The 17178-nt window shown below is 42.5% G+C and overlaps 1 protein-coding gene across 10 annotated transcripts in view; it reads left to right on the top strand.

The window, feature by feature from the left end:
- TLE1 (TLE family member 1, transcriptional corepressor) overlaps nt 1–17178 on the top strand; it is a 90993-nt gene that overhangs the window by 29630 nt on the left and 44185 nt on the right. For 4 of the 10 annotated variants that reach the window (XM_045469493.1, XM_045469490.1, XM_045469486.1 and 1 more), the window contains 3 exons: nt 476–580; nt 14353–14557; nt 15291–15307. In XM_045469493.1, coding sequence (XP_045325449.1) covers nt 476–580; nt 14353–14557; nt 15291–15307 — 327 coding nt within the window. The remainder of the gene's footprint in view (nt 1–475; nt 581–14352; nt 14558–15290; nt 15308–17178) is intronic. The other 6 variants (XM_045469492.1, XM_045469489.1, XM_045469491.1 and 3 more) reach the window with 4 other exon arrangements.

Below are 17178 nucleotides of genomic sequence, written 5' to 3'. Positions count from 1 at the left end.
CCCAAAAACTGCTGGTGGGTTGAGATTTGTTGGCCAGAGAAGTAATCGAAGATTTCACGTTTAAATTTTCAGTATAGAAATGGGGGTTTTAAACTAGCTGTAAACTTTACCTGTTCAAACTTACAACAAACCCCTTTTGCAGGCCAGGGTGATCTTCCAAATCCCGTACTATTGATTTTCTAAGGCCTCGGGTTATCAGTTTGGATGTCCTTTTTGACTTTTCTATCATTCCAAGCCCCAAATTCCCATCTGAAGTTAAGTGGGGACTAGCGTTGGTTAGAAATAGCGAAGTGCCCTTCTCTGTTTTCCTTTTCCTGCTGTACTTGTGTTCTGTGAAATAGCAGTGCTTGAGAACCTTCACATTTGAATCCATATTCTCCTTGATCTGCATTGCATGTGCCTTTGTGTTTTTGTTGTTGTTGGAAGGTACAGTGAAGTTCTTTGCTAACACTTTTTCTTCTCTTTGTTTTCGAAGCATCAACAACAGGTGGCCCAGGCCGTCGAGCGTGCCAAACAGGTGACCATGGCAGAGTTGAATGCCATCATCGGGGTACGTGGCCTTCCAGGTCTACCTCCTACAGTGTGTATAACCAGCTTTCATTTCTTATTAATTTGATGGCTTAATCTGTCTACCTATCTGTATAGTGTTATGTGGTTTAACATTGGCCTGTTTGATAAGTGTGGGGGAGGGGGGCTTAGGTATGGCAAGGTGTGTAGGGGAAATACAGAGGAGCATAAGGAAGGTGATAGCAACATGTTGAGGAGGGGAAGAAATACCTACTTTTCAATGGGAACATAAGTGCCGTGTATCCTCTGACACTTAAATCACCATTGCTCTATTAGTTAAATCAGAGCTTCAGGTTAGAGTTGTATATACTTCCCTTACTTCTGGCTTTTTTTATACCTTTTTTTATACCTTTGGATCACAGAGAGGTCAAGACAGGTCTCAGAATTATCCCTTCTTTGGTCATCTAGGGTATTAGACCCAATGTAACTGCTCTTTCCCTTTCTTATGCCTCCTTCATGAATTTTTAAGTGGCACCCCAATGAAAAGAGCGCTCTCTTGCCGTTGAAGAAGTGATAATTGTCTGCCCCAGTGCTCTCTAGCCTTTCACCAGGTTTCTGCTCTCCTGCCTTGAGTTCAGTTAGCACTCCATGCTGGCGACTGCTTGTCAATCACAGGTCATTTGCTCTGCATTAATGAGCCCAGTGAACCATGCGGTCCATCCCCTGCATGAGCCCTTCCCCCGCCACTGCAGGACCCTGGACGGTTCTCATGTTTGCTGCCCTTCCAGACTAAGCCAGAGAAGTAGCTGAAACAAGGGACCATCCTTTCTGATTTTATTCATATGTGACTGCCTTGAGCGGATTCAAATCACTCATTTATCAATTTATGTTAATTGCTTGTGAGAAGATGCCCTGCTGGTCTTTATAGTTCCCTCAGACACTTTGTAATGATAATTAGACATGCTGCTGTACGGATTAAGAGTGCCATAGTCCAATGACGGCCACAGACAATGGAACCAGTTAATCCATCAGGGTTTAAAATTACATCCCAACTGGAGATGGAGAAAAAACATAAGAGCCAAGGAGGATTAAAGAATGAGCCTCAGCTTGAAAACTCTCCTTTCATCAGTTTCTCAATTGCGGATCTGCAGTCGGGTTGCCTGTGGTAAGCTATTGGCAGTCAATTAGGTGAAATAAACTGGGAGGGTGACCTTCATTTCCTTTTAATAGCTTTTTCCTCCCCGAAATGGGGAGCTTCAGTGGATTTTCAGCTTAAATTTTATTCAAGCTGCTTTATTACACTTGACAGCTTAGCTCTGCATAAACAATTCTCCCCTCCTCCTCTTTCCCCCAGACCCAGGCTCTGCCTTTCTCCCCCTTTAGATCACATTTTTGACTGTTACTTAGTGGGCTCTCTAATCACATTTCAACAAAAAACACAATTACATCTGCATTTGTCGGCTGCCTTCTGTACCCTTTTCTTGTGTAATGAATTGCTTTATTTCAGAGATCAAATCAAATATTCGCTGGTACTTTTGCATGTACCATGTTTGATTAGCAAAGACTAATAGCAAATTGTACTTGTAGCTCGAGCACAGAAATTTTTTAACCCAAATGAATGAGGATGGAAAAGCCTGTTTTGATTAAAGAAAAACATATGCAAAGCAGTTCTCAAGTACCCAGTTAAACTTTGTGGAACATGTTTGTTTTCTGATAGTCTCTCAATTTTTACATATCACCCTCGTACCTACAAATTCTCAAAGGCAATGCCCAGTCCTACACATTAGAAAGGAGGAAATTGTATTAACCAGATGTTTATAGGTAATACCCACTTTGAATTGAATCAGAAAATAAAAATAGCAGGTTGCTCTAGAAGGGCAGATGAATCGCTAATTTTATGAATGGCTTTCATCCAGGAAACATGTTGTTGAGATTATAAAGGCAGATTAGCTCTGATAGCTAGCAACAATAACTCAAATCAGTGAATTGGGCCTAGCACAAGACTTAATGCCAATTGCATGTCTCCAGCATGTGCAGTTTTTTATAATTGTAATTTTTGGCTCAGTCTATTAATTTATGTCAGAAGGCTCTTTTAAAGTTCGTAGTGATCAATAATTATCCTGCAACCGTAAGTTTCATGCTCTGGCATATGCTTGATTTTTGCTTGAAAGGAATTGTGCGCGTCCCGGAAAATTGAAGTAGCATAAAATTGGGTTGACAATTCAGTGGACCTTTGCACCCCTTCATTGAACATGCAGTGTGTCAACCTGTCTCCCCAGAGGGGAGGAGGCTCCGGGAGGCTGTCTGTTCCTACAAGCAGCAGCTGCGCACAGAGTAAATGCAGCCCGGTTTGATAGCAGCTGTCAGTATTGTTCAGGAACGACTCAGGATGAAGAACAATGGGAGAGGCCACGCTCTTCGTCTGCATCGACTTTCAGGCTAAGAAAAGAAATAGTAATTTAACGGTTTAGACATCTATTACAAGTGTGAAAGATCATGAAAGAGTAGCCTTTAAAATGCAAATGAGCCGAAACATTCTCATTCCCTTTAAGGTACAATCAAGGGGGCTTACTGCTTGCTTGGCAGGGCTAAAGACATTTCTCTTTAGCAAACCTGGAAAAAGTGAAATCTTCTCAAGGACACCAAGCTTCTAAGGTAGGCTCAGCTTGTGTCCTGGGACTCTGGACGGTCTTGGAGGAGGACGAGAGAGGTTCAATTTTTTGTGTCCTTGTTGAGTGAATTAATGATGCCCATTTCTCAGCAGCGTAGCAAACTTAGTTCTTGTACCTGACAAAAAACACTGAATTTTCAATCTTTTCCACTACAGATAGCACCTGCCTTTAACTTACAGATTACTGGTATTTAAGAAAGATAAGTCTCTTTGATACTTGATATTTGGAGAAACTATTGAAATAGTTTGGCCATACTTTTTTTTTCAACGGTTTCACTGATAGCGTATTTGATAATTGGTGGAATAATTGCAACCCTGATTCCTGAATTTTGCTTTTTATAAGCTCTTTTGCTATTAAACAAGTTACGTTCTTGTAGCAATAGAAAGTATTTAATAATGCAGAGATCTTAATAGGCACAGTGTTTATTTGGTTTGACACAGCTCACTTGTGCTTTAGAAAACAGGTGGGAAGGGAAACTTACTGGAGGCCTTGATTTTTTTTTTTTTATTTAATCAATTAAATTTATTTATTTTTTACATCAGGACAGTCTCCATGATGTAAGCAGTCTTCTTCAAAAGATTTTTTTTCTTTGGGGCACGTGGGTGGCTCAGTCGGTTGAGCGTCCGACTTCAGCTCAGGTCATGATCTCACAGCTTGTGAGTTCGGGCCCCACATCGGGCTCTGTGCTGACAGCTCAGAGCCTGGAGCCTGCTTCACATTCGGTGTCTCCCTCTCTCTCTCCCTCTAACCCACTCACATTCTGTCTCTCTCTCAAAAATAAATAAACATTAAAAAAAAATTTTAGAAGATTTTTTTTCTTTTTCCAATTTAGAATTCTGTTAAAAATGCTCAAAACAAGATAGGTTTTTAGATGACAACAGTTCTGGGAATAGTTAATGTCTTCCTGAAGGCAGGGAAAATGATTCAAGGACTCTTCAAGATCACCTTTCCTTACATTATTTGGGGAGTTTGGCACTAAGAACTTTTCTTCTACTTGCTATAATAATAATTGATTTTCATTGAGATTAGTTTTCAGATAATTAGTGTTATCTTTTAATGGGTTTATGTCACATGTAATTAATATAGATCACATAGATACATATATATTTGTACATATGGGCTTTTTAAAAAATTGAGGTATATTTTATATTGTTCTAAATTGCACCAATCTTTTTTTTTTTTTTTTTAATTAAAAAAAGTGTTTATTTTTTGAGAGTGAGTCAGTGAGGGGCAGAGAGAACCAGGGACACAGGATCCCAAGTGGGCTCTGTGCTGACAGCAGCGAGCCCGATGCGGGGCTCACACTCATGAACTGTGAGATCATGATCTGAGCCAAAGTTGGATGCTCAACTGACAGAGCCACCCAGGTGACCCACACCAATCTTTTTTTTTTGTTTTTTTTTTTTTTAAGGTTTATTTATTTATCTTAGAGAGAGCAGGAGAGGCAGAGAGAGAGGGAGATGGGGAGAATCTCAAGCAGGCTCCCTGCTCTCAGTGCAGAGCCTGACTTGGGTCTCACACTTAGGGACCATGAGATCATGACCTGAGGCAAAATCAAGAGTTGGATGCTTAACTGACTGAGCCACCCTGGTGCTCGTGAATTGCACCTATCTTACACATATAGATCACTTTGGTGTGTGCACATACCCTGTACCCCACACTACTTTCGCAGTTTAAGTTTTCTCTTTCACCCCAGGAAGTTCCCTTGTACTTTTTCTCAGCCGGTGTTTCTCTACTCCCAAAGAAAGATGGTTTTTGTTTGTTTTTTGTTGTTGTTTTTGTTTTTTTGAGAGAGGAAGAGAAAATCTAAAGCAGGCTCCACACACAGCATGGAGCATGACTCGGGGCTCCATCTCACAGCCATGAGATCATGACCTGAACTGAAATCAAGAGTCAGACGCTTCACCAACTGAGCCAGCCAGGCGCCCGGTTGCTTTTTGATGAGCCACCCAGGTGCCCCAGTTGCTTTTTGATTGAAAAATAAAAAATGATTGGCCAAGTGTAATTTAAAACAAAACAAAACAAAACAAACCCTGCATGATTGTGTGTCCGCTTCCATCCGAGTACTGGCTGCCCAACTTCATGGTGTTCTGTGCTCATCTTTCTAAGAGCATTTGCCTTGTGTTACCTTGGACAGAGCATAGGTCTAGGATCAAATGGACTTAAGTAGGACGCTTGGTGCTACCACTCTGTAGCCTTATGACCCTGTACAGTCAGTTAACCTCCTTCAGTGTCACCATCTATAGATGGATAATACCTTCTACCCTGCATGGCTTTTGTGGGGATAAGACCTTGACTGGCAGCCTTTACCCAGCATGGTGTCCTGACTCCTTGAACTGTAGTTCTGTCTGCCTCGTCTCTAAGTACCTGCAGCAGATCTGTGAGTCCATTTGGCTAAGTGCCCATGAGGGGTGATGGCTGCAAGTAGCGGGTCACCTCCCCTTTTGTCTTTTCTAGTGGTTACATGGGGTGTCGGTGTTTGAGATTAGACCCATCCAGACGCTCTGCTCCTGCCATTCCGTTGTTGTGCATGAATGACTTTTAATAAGGAGGCAGCAGTGAGGAAATGTTGGCTATTTGACTTTAGATGAGCAAAATTAAGGTTCAAAACAGAGGAAAAAGTTAAATTTGGGGAACAGATGGAGAGAAAATTGAGAAGCAAAAGTGAGGATAAGACCCCGTTGGCTTCCTTAAGAGGAAGGGAAACAAGGCTTTTGCTGGCACTGAGGGATTGCACAGATCATTGTGATGGAATTGGAAAGAGAGAGAGAAGAGGTGACCAGATGACCGGGGCGGGGTTGCCCTTCCCATACCACAGAATGCCTGATATTTGATAGCTGCCCGAGTGCTGACGTGTTGGATGTAAGAACATTTGAGCAATTTCCCGTAGCAATGCCTGTGAACTTCAGGAACTCCGAACATTTAGGGTTAATGTAGGCCACCTTGTTTTTCCTTTCTTGTTTATTTGGATCTTGTCTGACTTAATTTTCCATGAATAGAACTTCTGCCAAGGCCTTTGAAGCTGCAGTTATTGGTCAGATGTGTATATTCCTGCTTCATAGGCAAACTTATAAGTCTCTATATTTTGAAACAACTCAGTATGAAACGAAAGAAGTCTGGGGGCTTTTATGATGTCTGACTATCTGTGTTTGTGTAGGGGATGGCTATGAATACAAACTCCTGATGTGTCTGTAGTAGACTTCCTGTCCTTAAGAGATTGAGTTGTAGACCTACAGGCTCCCCATTGTTGCATGAGGTGATTGGTTTAAGGATTAGCAAAATGTTGGATTATTTTTCTCCTCTGGCTGTAGCTGTCAGCTATCTATAGGATTGTAGTGTGTGAAGTTTAAGAGGATGAGGTTAGTCTCTTATTCTTATGAGTATGCAGTTAATCCCTGGAAAGCCCATCAATAACCCAGCTGTAAGTTTCTTTATAAAGCAAATTTGCCCTAGGAGAATAATGCATAGCCTGCTACCAAGAGGAGAAAATGAAATAGCTACAACAAGCATGGATCTTCTAGCTCTGCTAACTTACATTTAGTGATATACCCTCCACCTAAATTCTAGTGGTCCAGCCCGTTTATTAATTTTCCAAGGAGAAGGAGCAATATTGCAAAGTCTGTTACATGTATCCCACTTCTTTGGTTCAGGTTAGATTTTTACTGAGAGTTGATGTAGGTATGTCAGCCAAATGCAGGGCTTGGCTTCAAAGTCTGGGTTCTTCCGAATAGTCTGTGTGCTTTTTAGTTATTAGAAAACTTGTTGAGGCATTGTTTACTTTTTCATTTACCCGCAACTATTCATGTGATCTGTACTTGATTCCTTGGAAGAAGACATCATCATGTTTTCTCTCTTTTCAGAGTAGAAAGTAGAGCACCCCATGTTAAGAGTTCGAATTTTGAGCAGACGAGGTAGCCGAGTGGTTAAGGTGATGGACTGCTAAGAGTTAGATTTTGGTGTTTTTTTAAAGTTGATGTATAATTTACATACCATAACATTCGCTCTTTTAAAGCATACGACTCAGTGGGTTTTAGTATATTCACAAACTTGTGCAGCCATCACTGATAATTCTAGAACATTTTTATCACTTCAAAAAGAAACCGCATGTCCATTAGCAGTTACGCCCCATGCCTCCCACCCCCCAGTCCCTACAACCACCGATCTTTCTGTCTCTATGGGTTTGCCTGTTCCAAACATTTCATGGAAAAGGAATCCTATAACATGTGGCCTTTTGTGTCTGGGTTCTTGCACTTCGCATGAATTTTTCAAGGTTTATTCATGTAGCATGTACTGTAACCCTTTTTACTCGTGAATAATATTCCATTGTACCAATATATCACATGTATTAATCCAGTCATCAGTTGATGGACATTTAGGTTGTTTCCACCTTTTGGCTGTTACGAATAAAACACAGTGAATATTGTGTACATGCCGTGTGGACGCATTTTCTTCTCTTGTGAGTCTAAGCCTACAAGTGTAATCGCCGAGTTATGTGGTTACTCTGTTTAACTTTTTGAGCAATCGCCAGATTGTTTCTTAAAGTAGTGGATGGGAATTCCAGTTTTTTGACATTTTCTCCAACATTTGTTCTTGTCCATCTTTTTGATGCTAGCCCTTCCAGTGGGTGTAACATGGTGTCTTGTTTGTGATTTAGATTTGCATTTCCCTGATGGCTACTGATGTTGAACATCTTTTCATCAAAACTTTACATGGTTTTAGAAGTGGATCTACCTAGGGGTGCTTGGGTGGCTCAGTCGGTTGAGCATCTGACTCTTGATCTCTCCTCAGGTCATGATCTCACCAGTGATTTATGAGTTCAAGCCCCACGTTAGTCTCCACGCAGCACAGAGCCTCTTGGGCTTCTGTCTCTCCTCTCTGCCTCTCCCCAACTTGTTTTTTTTCCTCTCTCTGTCTCTCTCTCAAAACTAAATAAATAAATATTAAAAAAAAAGAAGTGGATCTACCTAAATAAACATGGTGTTTTAAAACTTACTCTAATTCAGGCCTTTCAGTCCTAGTGCTCTCTGAGTATTGTCACTACTGTAGCCGTCATCTAGGGCAGGTGGGACGAACAAGTAAGTCGGTGATGATGCAGGATGAGTTGGCTTTTGTGGATTCTCTGAAATGCAGAAAAAATAAAGGTGAGTTCAGATCCTCTTTAGAAATTTCGCCCTTCATCCTGGTGCCTGCCTTCATATAGGCTGTCCATTTTGCCTGCATCATTTTCTGTGCACTCCTGCATTGAGATGAGGCCTTGAAGTGGATTGGGTTTTGTTGTTGTTGTTGTTGTTGGTGGTGGTGGTGGTGGTGGTGGTGGTGGTGGTGGTGGTGTGTGTGTGTGTGTATTTTAAACTGTGTTCAAGTGGCTTGAGAATTCTTGGCCCCAGTAAGCAGTTTCTGCCTGTTTATCACCCTTGCCCCTCTTCATGAGAGAGGCCATTCACATAATGGGAGGTTTTCAGGTGACTCCTATAGTAGTGTCCTTGATGCTTCTGCTCCCATACAGCTCTTTCCCACTCGCCCTGCTTGTTTACTGTAGCATGCCAATTTTCTTTTTCTGCAGTCTCCCAAGATAAGAACTGAGTGTTTTAAAGAACAGGGAAATAGAAATCGAGGAAGAATGATTTGGAGAGAACTGTCAACAAATGCTACTTTTCACATTTTTTTTTTCCCTTTAAAAGTGTTTAAATACCAAACACCATAAATGCCACTTACTGTCACGCTTTTAGCATTAGAGATGCTATTTTGGGCCATGGTTTTAGTTCTGGTTGGGTTCAGTTTGTGATCTTGTGACGTGGTTTTCCCTAAGGTTATAAAGCGGGTTAACTTTCAAAAATTCAAGTTGATTCTGTGGTCGGTGATAAAGAGCTTAGCAATCTGGTGAGGTTAAGGTGGGCGTTAGCCTTCTTTTTCTTTCTGGGTGTCCTTTCCAGGTGTACAGGCAGCTCTGTGGCGATAAAGCATGTGCTACAGCTGTTTCAGAAAGAAAACTGTAGAAACCACTACAGCATTACATTAAAGCTGGGAATGTAAACAGCAAAGTCAATTTCATTATAGTAACATAATTGACCCAGGCTGCACTAGGTAAAATGGGAATTAAAATTCTGAGTGCGTGGCTGTTGTTTGACATGGATGAGGTGACTTTATTCTTTGTGGGTTTTCATTATCATTAACTCAGGGTTTGGTGTTTGTTTTACTTGTCTCGCTCCCAGCCTGTCCACATTGTTTGGGTAAGAGCAAGTGCATGTCTCTCCTTCTGTCAACACCGAAACCTTTACAGAACCACCTGAGAGGCGCAAAAACACCAGTATCTGGAAGTTTCCAGTGTAGCTGTTGTACCTTTTTTTTTTTTTTTTTTTTTTTTTTTTTTGCCTTTTTTTCCCCCCAGTGTAGTTTTTTAAAATTGTGTGATGAAATGTGAACTTTTTTCCCATTGTTTTATTTTAAAATACTAGTCAGCTCTGGGAAGCAGATGCTTGTTTTGTGAGTTTTGACAGGGTATTTCATGGCGATGAAGGGACAGTGAACAATTGAATGCTGGAAAGCGTTTTTATTTTTTTAAGCAACAATTTGTCAGGTCACTTGCTGTATAATAACATGAATTCTAATGTAATGGGGCAGGATTCCAGCTTCGATCTAGACTAAAAGTTTTCAGCCTCTGCACGGTTGACATTTTGGGCTTGTTAATTCTCTGTGGTGGGTGGGAGGGGGCTGTCCTGTGCATTGTAGGATATTCAGCAGCACTCCTCCCACCCCCACAAGTCCTCCAGGTGTGACAACTGTAAATGTCTCTATACATTGCCAGATGTCCCTAGGATGGGGAAAGGAGGGTGTCAAAATTGCTGTTTGAGAACCACTGGTTGTCTGAGAAACCACCTGCATTGCTAAAAATGACCATTGCTCATCCAAAATATCTTTTCTGGTAGCTTGACAAGCTTTTTGCCTGTGTGTCCTGTGCTGTATAAATCTGCAAGCATTAACTAAAAAAAAAGAAAAAAAAGGTTTACTAATTAGTATAAGGTAACCAGGAAGTGGAAGGTTGGATTTTCTCACCCTTGCTGTCATGTTGAGAAACATCTCAGTTTCCCCATTGATCTGTGCAGGTTTGGGTCTATGGAAGACCGATGCATGTAGGTTCCTGTAGTTGGTAGAGCCTTTGGGTTTTTTTTGTTTGTTTTGTTTTTTTGAGGTTTTCCTGGCTGTATGGCAATGTCAGTATCACTTCTGTTGTAAAATACATTTTTCAGGTAGCATTCATGCTATCCCATTCCCTCCCCCCCCCCCCCCATTTTGGTGAAGGTGGCGATCACTGGATTGTTTCCAGTGAGCCCTGTTGAGAGAAAATGTCCTTTCAAAGACACATGGTGCAGATGGGCTGCTCTTTTGGACTTAATTGTTTACTCTCCTGGATGTGGTCCTTGTGTGCATTCCAATATGTGTGTGATGTTCAGAAATAACACTTTTTATTTGTTAAGCATCTTCTTATGCAAGAAGCCATAGCTGCCACTGTTCAGGCTTGATTCTTTGCAAGCTTCCTTGGAAGAGAGCTGGAACAAAAGAGATCCTTCTTTTTCAAACATAGGGACGGAGGATTGGGGATTGGAGACTAGAGAGTGGGGCTCATGAGGCACAAATCTAAGAACACGTTTCCATCTGTCGCTGCTGTTAAGGCTTCATGGTAAAGGTGGATTTATCTCTGGTAAACGTCCAGTGGTGAAGGTGGATTGTCTCAGGATATGTGGCATTATATGCCCACAGGAGCATCCCCTTACCTGGGAAGGGAGGGACATGGGAGGTCTTTGTTGGAGGAGATCACCTCTTCCTTCCTCTTGCTTGGGAGAACACTCTATCTAACTGCTTGTGAACAGGGCTGGGCTGCTGGGTCGTAGGAGAAATACTGTTCTAGGGAATGAAAGGCTTATAGTCCTCATTGTGGCTGTGAGCCCCGTGTAAGCCACTCTCTTCTCTGTGAAATGGGATCTGTGATGCCCACCCTTCTTGCCTTGGGTGTGTTCTGAGCTGAGGCCATGTAGTGGACACGAAGATATCTAGGAGTGCTGCATGGCAGGTAAAGAAGTAGAATGTGAGGCCACAGAATCCACGTTCCCTGGATCCACAGCATCTTCGGTAGTTGTGATCCATCCTGTCACTGCTTAGTACTCCTTCCAGTTTGATAGGATTTTTGCTTTAAAAGAGGGAAGAAATGTGGCTAAGCTAGGGATGGAGGAACTTGGTTGCCTCCAGTAATGAACAGGGAGCTTTCTTCAAGAGGAGGGGAGTTTCCCCGGGGCCTATTAGGCTGTTGGATATCCCTGTTGATAGTTATTCGCTTAAATGTTGGGTTTAATCACGTGGGTCTACTTCACAGCTGTGGTGAAGCCCCTTTATTATATAAGCTAGTTTTTCTTTTTACTGATATATCAGACAATGCTTTCTAGTTCATCTTTCTCAAAACCAACTTGGGTTTGGCAGAAAAGCTCTACTTCTCGGGTATCCAGACATTTGCTTCAAGTATGCCTTTGCTGTGACATAAAATCGCACCTCCAGGAACATCTTTTGGTGACTCTGTTCTGGATTTTTGGGGGAACGGGGTGTGCAGGGAGGGGTGAAAGGGTGGTGGCCTCCACCCGGTAGTTAAATCCCTTCCCCTCTCTTGGCCTCTCTCATCTTGTAATCCGTGCCGTGCTTAATTACCCCGTTGCACTTGCTTGTGTATGCATCATTGCCTTTCCCTCCCAGAAGCCGGACATAGCTCTTATTCTCCAAGTAATGATAGCAATTGCTGGTAGGGCAGACCTGTTCCTCATCCTTCTCCGAGCACATTTCTTATGGCAGGTGTCTAGTTCCTAATTAAGCGCTAATGAGCATGCCTAGTGGACCATGAGCCTGCTGCCAGCCCCTCCAGTTTTATGTCTTGCTATTGCCAAGCTCTTAAAAGGTGACAGAGCAAGAATTAGTGTCTTTGGGATGACAGGAAGGTGATTTTATGCATAAAGAAATTGTTATTATGATCTCAGATGGTGAATGAGGAGTTTATAAATACTTTGCAAGGATACTATCAATGCCGCCTGCTCTGACCTCTCCCCCTTTCCACTTTTCCTCTGTTTAGCACTGTGCTCCCCTCGGAAGGATTGGGAGTGTCAAGAGAAGGTTGGCTCCCAAAGATTTTTTAGAAGACGCTAGGAGTGGTTGAAAATTCATTGTAAACTGACTGAGACACCAATTTCGGGCTTTAAGATGCTGTTTTCTCTCACTCTGGAGGGCGGGAAGCATATTTAGGATTCAATTAAGGACCAGTGGTCTGGGTAGAAATTACTGAAGATCTGGCGTGAAGATTTAATGTATTCAGTACACGCGAGGGGGTAATAAATAAACGAGTAATTGAGTCCCAGGGAAGTGAGCACAAATCAGAATCTTAAGAATTTTCTAACATTACACCTTAGAAATTGAGCTTTAATCGTTTTTACTGTCTCATCAAAAATGAGTTTTATGTTGGACAGCTGAAATGTGGCCAGATTTATGGCTCAGGGGCCATTTCTTGGATACTTTTTCATTTACTACAACATGCTCTTAAATATAATATATGAGAGTAATGGTACTTTTCAGTGTGAACAGATTTCTAACTTCTGGCATGGGTTAAGGGATAGAGGCAAAGGCATTGGGAGTGGGGGCTTGGGTCACCGTGGGTAGAGTCCACACAACAGGGGAGAGTGTGTTCCTCGTCAAGGCCTCTCAGTGTTGTCCTCTGTGACACTACAGGGGTGGGTTTAGGGAAAGGAAGCAATAAACAAAGTCTCATGTTATGGTTTCTTCCAGCTATCACAGTGTGGCCCTTGGTGCCTCCCTCTGTGTGTGGTGGGACGAGGGCAGCCTTGAGGGGCATTGCTACATGACCCCACTCCCCTCCCGCCTGGTGGGACAACCTTGGCAGTTCAGTCAACACCCTGAGCCTCCGTTCCTTCTGTGAAATGGGAATGTCAGTACTTCCTCCTACTTGTGTGAGGGCTTGTGAAATAAGGACCCAGGAGTACTTGGGAGGGGAGGGGATATGCCTAAGATGCTGATTCTTTCTTCAGCCTTCCATTAATTTAAGGTAGTATTTTGGTTATGTCTCCTCATACCGCTGTGGTAATTTAGCACAAGAATATTGGCGAAACAGGGTCACCTCATGTCACTAGTCCCTGGTGACTGGTCGAGAGTAGAGTTATGGTCTGTGGGGTGCACATCTGCGCCTCCCCTACTTTAACTTTCCTGAAATCAGGAGAGTCTCACCTTCAGCAGCACACTGTGTTTCGTCCCTGGAGGCATGGAGAGATGGATCTAACATTGGAGTGCCTACCCACTAGCCCAGCTCACTGCTGGTCATCGACACTGTGCCAGGAGGACCCGTGCCAGAAGGAGGCAGTGTAGATAGAGCTCTGAGTCTGTTTGGGGAAGATGGGGAGAGGTAACTGTATAGGTGGAAGCTTTTGATGAACTGAAAACACTAATCACATTTTTTCCTTTTCTCCCTTTTGTGTCTTTGTTCTTTTCATGTGTTTGCTGAACCTCCTGTTTTGTTTCCTCCATTCTCTCATGTCGTGGGTATTTGTCCTCTGGATGTTGCTGTGCCACTGCCACCTCTTCCCTCATCTTCTCCCCCTTGCTGTCTCATCACCTCTTCTCCTTTCTCTTCCCTCTCCTCCCCCTCTTTTCTCTCCTCCAATCCCTTCCTCCTATACTTCCTCTCTCACCTCCTCCCCTTCCTCACATCTCTTCCTTCCCCTCCTCCCTCCCTTCCTTCTCCCCTTCCATTCTCACCTCCTCCCCTTCCTTCCCCTCCTCCCCCTCCTTTCCCCTCCTCTTATACTTCCTGTCTCACCTTCTCCCCTTCCCCATCACTTCCTTCTCCTCCTCCCCCCTTATTCTCTCACCTCCTCCCCTTCTTCTCTCACCTCCTCCCCTTCTTCTCTCACCTCCTCCCCTTCCTTCTCCTCCACCTTCCTCTCTCCGCTCCTCCTCTTCCTCCCATCTCTTCTTTCTCCTTCCCTTCCTCCTCCCCTTCCTCTCTCACCTCTTCCCCTTCCCGCCATCTTTTCCTTCTCCTCCTTCCTCCCTTCCTCCTCCCCTTCTTGTCTCACCTCCTCCCCTCCTCCTCCTCCCCCCCCCCTTCCTCTCTCACTGCCACCAATAGCAGCAGCAGTTGCAAGCTCAACATCTTTCTCACGGCCATGGACCCCCAGTGCCCCTAACGCCTCACCCCTCGGGACTTCAGCCTCCTGGCATCCCGCCCCTCGGGGGCAGTGCTGGCCTCCTGGCACTGTCTAGTGCTCTGAGTGGGCAGTCTCACTTGGCAATAAAAGATGACAAGAAGCACCATGATGCAGAGCACCACAGAGGTGAGAGGCCGGGCAAGCCAGATTAGGACTTGGTCCTAACACTCATACAGTGCTGCAAAGTTTTGTGCACCGCTAAAGAGAGCCCCACCCCATGCAGAGAGCAAACAATGAGCTAAGAGGAACTGTCGCAAAGCTTGGCCACTGAAACACAGTCCTCCCTGGAAGTTTTCAGGGTTTAACGTGGGCATCTGTAGATTTCCCGATCTCTTTAGATTGCAGGCATCTTGACATCTTGGCAACTGCCTAGTTAATGCCAGTGGCCTGTACCATATTATGGAAAACTGTTAACTGCTTAATTGGGTAATTTTCAAAGAAAGTAATGTTGTTAAATGGGGCGAAATAAGAAGTTAAATTTGAAAGTGAATGTGTTCAAATGAAAGGTTTGATAATTGCATCTGTTACTACTTAGTTTCATAGGCTTTAATTCTAGTATGCATAAAATATTGGGCAAAATTGCACTTGACTAATTTTTTGAAGAAAAGTAATTTATTCTGTCAAGAAATAAAAAAATAGGCTTTGTGTATGGTTAAACTGTAAATCTTATGTTTACAAAATACTGTAATTTTCAGGAAATCACTGTATTAGGAATGTGCAATGACTTATATAAATAAAAGCCATTTTTAAAACTGTTTGGGGCTTGTGTTCTAATTATTCCCCCCTTTTTTTTATTTCTGTTCTTGCCTCTGTGTCTGAACGGGCATGTCTGTGCGTTTCTTGGTAACCTCGGGAGCAGACAGAGAACCGGGCACAGTAAGTACTCAACCGCCTGCTGCACATAATACATTTCCCTTCCTCCAATGCACCCCAAGCTGCCTTTTGTGAAACAGGCACAGACACGTATATTCTCCCTGTCTCTCTCAGCGACCTGGTTTTTTTCTTTTTCTTTTTTTTTTTTCATATGACTATCCCCCATTTCCCCCTGCCTTTTGTCTTTTATTTATTTATTTATTTTTAAAGAAAACTTTCGTTAGGTGAGAGGGACGTGATTTGGAGGCAAAGCTGTCTGCTATGATTACTCACTTGGAAATATGCTTTGATCTGTAGGTGCTCCGAACCCACTTTAAAAATATGTTTATCCTTGCATTCCGAGTCCAGGTTGCCTCTAGTTTAAAAGAGTATTCATTTTTATCTTAAATCAGTTTTACAGGCAAGCGGTCACAATCCATATGTGAAATTGGTTAGTAATGTGTTATTTCTACCTAAACCATTCATTATCCTCTACAAATGCATCTTAGTTGCTAGGTTTCCATATCTGGTTTTCCTTCCGTAATTGTCCTTGGAGGGTGAACTTGAACTTTAATTTATTTTCAACTGAAGAACTGTGTGTCTGAGTAAGTTCTTAAAAACAAGGAAATTCAGTGGATGGAGATTCTGGGCTTCTACGGTTCCATTTTTTCACCAGCCTAAACCTTAGCCATTTTACATACTGCACGTTCAATCTGTACTTGCACTTGCCAGTTAGCTGTGGGGAGATCTGTACCTAAAATGCATCTCTCAAATGTTGTGGAGCAAATGGAGTGAGAAATCGGCCCCTTTCAGCTGGGATGACCTACAGTTTTTTGCCCCCTTTCCTTTTTCCTTCCAAACACGGCAGTATTTTGGCCATGTTAAATCTAAATAAGGTAGCAAAATTGGGATACTGAACTTTTAAATCATTCTGATCCTTTTTTTTTTTTTTTTTTTAATGAGTTTGGGGGAAGATATGTAAGTCATTTGAGTTTGAAAAGTTCCCCTTACCTCTTCTGTGTAGAATAGTGGCACTTTTAAAATTCTCTTTGAGACTGATCTCGGTGTACTTTATGTATCAGGATGCATTGGCGGCATTGGGTAAGGGTGAAAGGATGGGGTAGCTAGTTTTAAAATCCTTGTACTATAAGTTTTCTCTGGAAAACGTTGGGAAGGAAAGAGGGGAGGAAAAATTACAGCTAGGGAATAAAATATCCTACTCCCAAAGTACAAACCTAAGTAAACTGACTTTGATGAAGGCCACCTTTATGTTTGTTGCTGGTTCATTGTCACTGTAGATTGTCATTGTCATAGTTTTTTATACCATGTTCTTTTAGTAGAGTCTCAGATTAAAAACCCTAATCCTAGACCAAAGAACAGAGATGGCAGGAGATGCTGAGAAAGCTCCTGTCCTGTAGTGTGCTGCAGGTTTTAATTTATTGAGCTTATGCTACGTTTAGAACTATATTTCTAATTTAGCTTTCTGTTCTCAGGACTGTTTCATCTAAAAACCAATATATATTTATTGAGTACTTACTATATATGTAAGGCTACATGGGAAATGCAGCTATAGTTAGAGATATGTAGGCACACATATTACAAGCCTTTTCTCAAAGAACTGAGGAAATGTGACAAAAATACTACAAGATTTAAGCCTGTAGAAAGTTTCAGCAGGAGTTCTAGACAATTGTCGAAGGGGTACCATGGTATGTATATCTGAGATGCCGTCGCAAGACTGGTGTTTTCCATACCGCTGCGTGTGTATTTTTGAGTGTATCAAATAACTTCCTATTTATATTTTTGGCTGATAAATGTAAGCAAGAACTTAATTCATTGGGGAAGTGAGGGTGGGTGGAGGAAGGGTAAGGAGTTCTACTCTCCAAATACAAAACAGT

This window comes from Leopardus geoffroyi, chromosome D4 (assembly GCF_018350155.1).
Source record: "Leopardus geoffroyi isolate Oge1 chromosome D4, O.geoffroyi_Oge1_pat1.0, whole genome shotgun sequence".
NCBI classification, from domain to species: Eukaryota; Metazoa; Chordata; class Mammalia; order Carnivora; family Felidae; genus Leopardus; species Leopardus geoffroyi.
Note: the sequence above shows the minus strand (reverse complement) of the source record. Positions and strands in the feature narration are given on the sequence as shown.